At 50.0% G+C, this 1,921-nt stretch overlaps 1 protein-coding gene across 1 annotated transcript in view; it reads right to left on the bottom strand.

Moving 5' to 3' along the window:
• Positions 1-70: 70 nt before the first annotated feature.
• Tlcd2 (TLC domain containing 2) overlaps positions 71-1,921 on the bottom strand; it is a 3,112-nt gene continuing 1,261 nt past the window's right edge. The window contains exon 4 of the mRNA XM_021213978.2: positions 71-1,518. Coding sequence (XP_021069637.1) covers positions 1,165-1,518 — 354 coding nt within the window. The 3' untranslated portion in view covers positions 71-1,164. The remainder of the gene's footprint in view (positions 1,519-1,921) is intronic.

The following is a 1,921-nucleotide window of genomic DNA, read 5'->3' as shown; positions in this document are numbered from 1 at the left end:
CAGGACCTCTGGAAGAGCAGTCAGTGCTCTTAACCGCTGAGCCATCTCTCCAGCCCTCCTGTACCTTTTCTATTGATGATGAAGCGTTATCACTTTCTGCCCTGCCATTCAGTACAACAGTAACCTTAATCTGCTCTACAGTTCTGTATTCTAGGCATTCAGACTAGAAAGGGAGGAGATGTGCAGAGACAGGGAGGAGAGAGCCTTTAAAAGACTCCTGAAGAGGGTCAGCCAGTGACCCTGCCCCTCTGGAGGTGGGTGGGAGGCTCCTCTGCCCTACTGAGCCTCTGCCTCAATGCTCAAAATACCACAAAGCCCTGAATAGCTTAGCACTGGGTGATCACACTAGATGCTCTGCACTGGGTGATCACACTGGATGCTCTGCACTGGGTGATCACACTGGATGCTCTGCACTGGGTGATCACACTAGATGCTCTGCACTGGGTGATCACACTGGATACTTTAGTCCCTTTTATGGTTTGGGGCTCCTGTGCTGCCTTAGGAGACACACCCTGTTCATCTAAGAATTCACATTTCTTTAAAAAGGTCAGAAGATACAAAAGAATTAGAAAGGCTGTACATAGTAGAGGAGGGCTGGGTATAACCTGGGACTTGCAGTCTGACTAGGGGGTCCATCAGAAGGATCAGTAGCAAGTGTCGTGGCCTGGCTTCTTCCATCTGTCACTGGCAACTGCCATGCTCCTCCCTCCTGGTAACAGATGATGTTTCTTGTGCTCTTATCTCATTTCCAGCATTTGATCATAAATGAGGTCTCTCTGCTTCTGGCTCTACTCCCTCCATGCCAGGCCTCTCTGATTCTAGAAGGACCTCCTCTCCCATTGCCTTACACAGGAGCAAAGGAATTCAGTGAGCAGTAGCCTAGGTTCCCATGTAGCCGCTAACATCCACATTTCTTCTTGCATCTTGGGAAGGGGAGAGAAGTGAGTTAGCTGAGAAAGGTCCCGAGATGTTGATGATACCATCTAGCCCTTGCTACATAGTAGACTATGCAGTGGGCGACCATCTCCTCTTCCCAGCCCCACCTCCCTGAGGACTGACAGAAGAGAAAACCTCCACACCCTTCAGACTGAGGGTGGACTTGTTCCTGGCAACAGGCTCACGTGTCTTGGTTTGCTGAGTCTCCTTGTGCATGAGGATAAACGGTTAGGGCCGAGACTGCAAGACATCCTTGGTCAGAATTCGGATCCCCGTGGAGATGCTTATGCTGCCCACGGTGACCAGCCCAGCCACACAAAGCAGGACCAGAGCAAGAGACAGCTGGTAGTGCTGCCGGGACAACCACAGACTCATCCATCCCAGAGGCAGAAGGCGGAAGAGAACCAGGGTGGCCAGGGTGGCCCAACTGCTTATTCTGAAGGCCAGGGATGAGGCCTTATGGGAGAGCAGCAGGAGCTTCCGTAGATGCAAACAGATGGAGTTCAGCTCCAGAAGCAGAGATACCATAGAGAAGCCCACATAGTGGCCAGACACCACAGCGGTGCTGAGGCAGCTCACTACCTGCAGGCAAGGCTCAGGGTCAGAGGGCTTTGCACAACCTGTACCCAACAGGTCCCAGCTCCCACTCCTTATCCTGGGGACACCCACACATGGTTTTTCTACTCTCTGTCTCATCTTTCCAGGTATCAGCTTTTTAAAAATTATTCTTTATTTTTTATTTATTCACGTTATATTACCCAAACATTTTTTAGGACTGCCTCCAATCTTGACCTTTCTGCTGACCCTTATCTAGGGGGCATGAGCAGCCCTGGACCAGAGGCTCTCTCACCCCAAGTCATACTATTTGCATAGCACATCCTAGCTTTCATTCTTGGCTTTTTTTTTTTTTTTTTTTTTTTTAAAGACCTCATTGCCCCACTCAAAACGACAACTCCCCCTTCTCAGCAAAACTCTGGGTTCAATG

This window comes from Mus pahari, chromosome 14, assembly GCF_900095145.1.
Source record: "Mus pahari chromosome 14, PAHARI_EIJ_v1.1, whole genome shotgun sequence".
Taxonomy (NCBI): Eukaryota; Metazoa; Chordata; class Mammalia; order Rodentia; family Muridae; genus Mus; species Mus pahari.
Note: the sequence above shows the minus strand (reverse complement) of the source record. Positions and strands in the feature narration are given on the sequence as shown.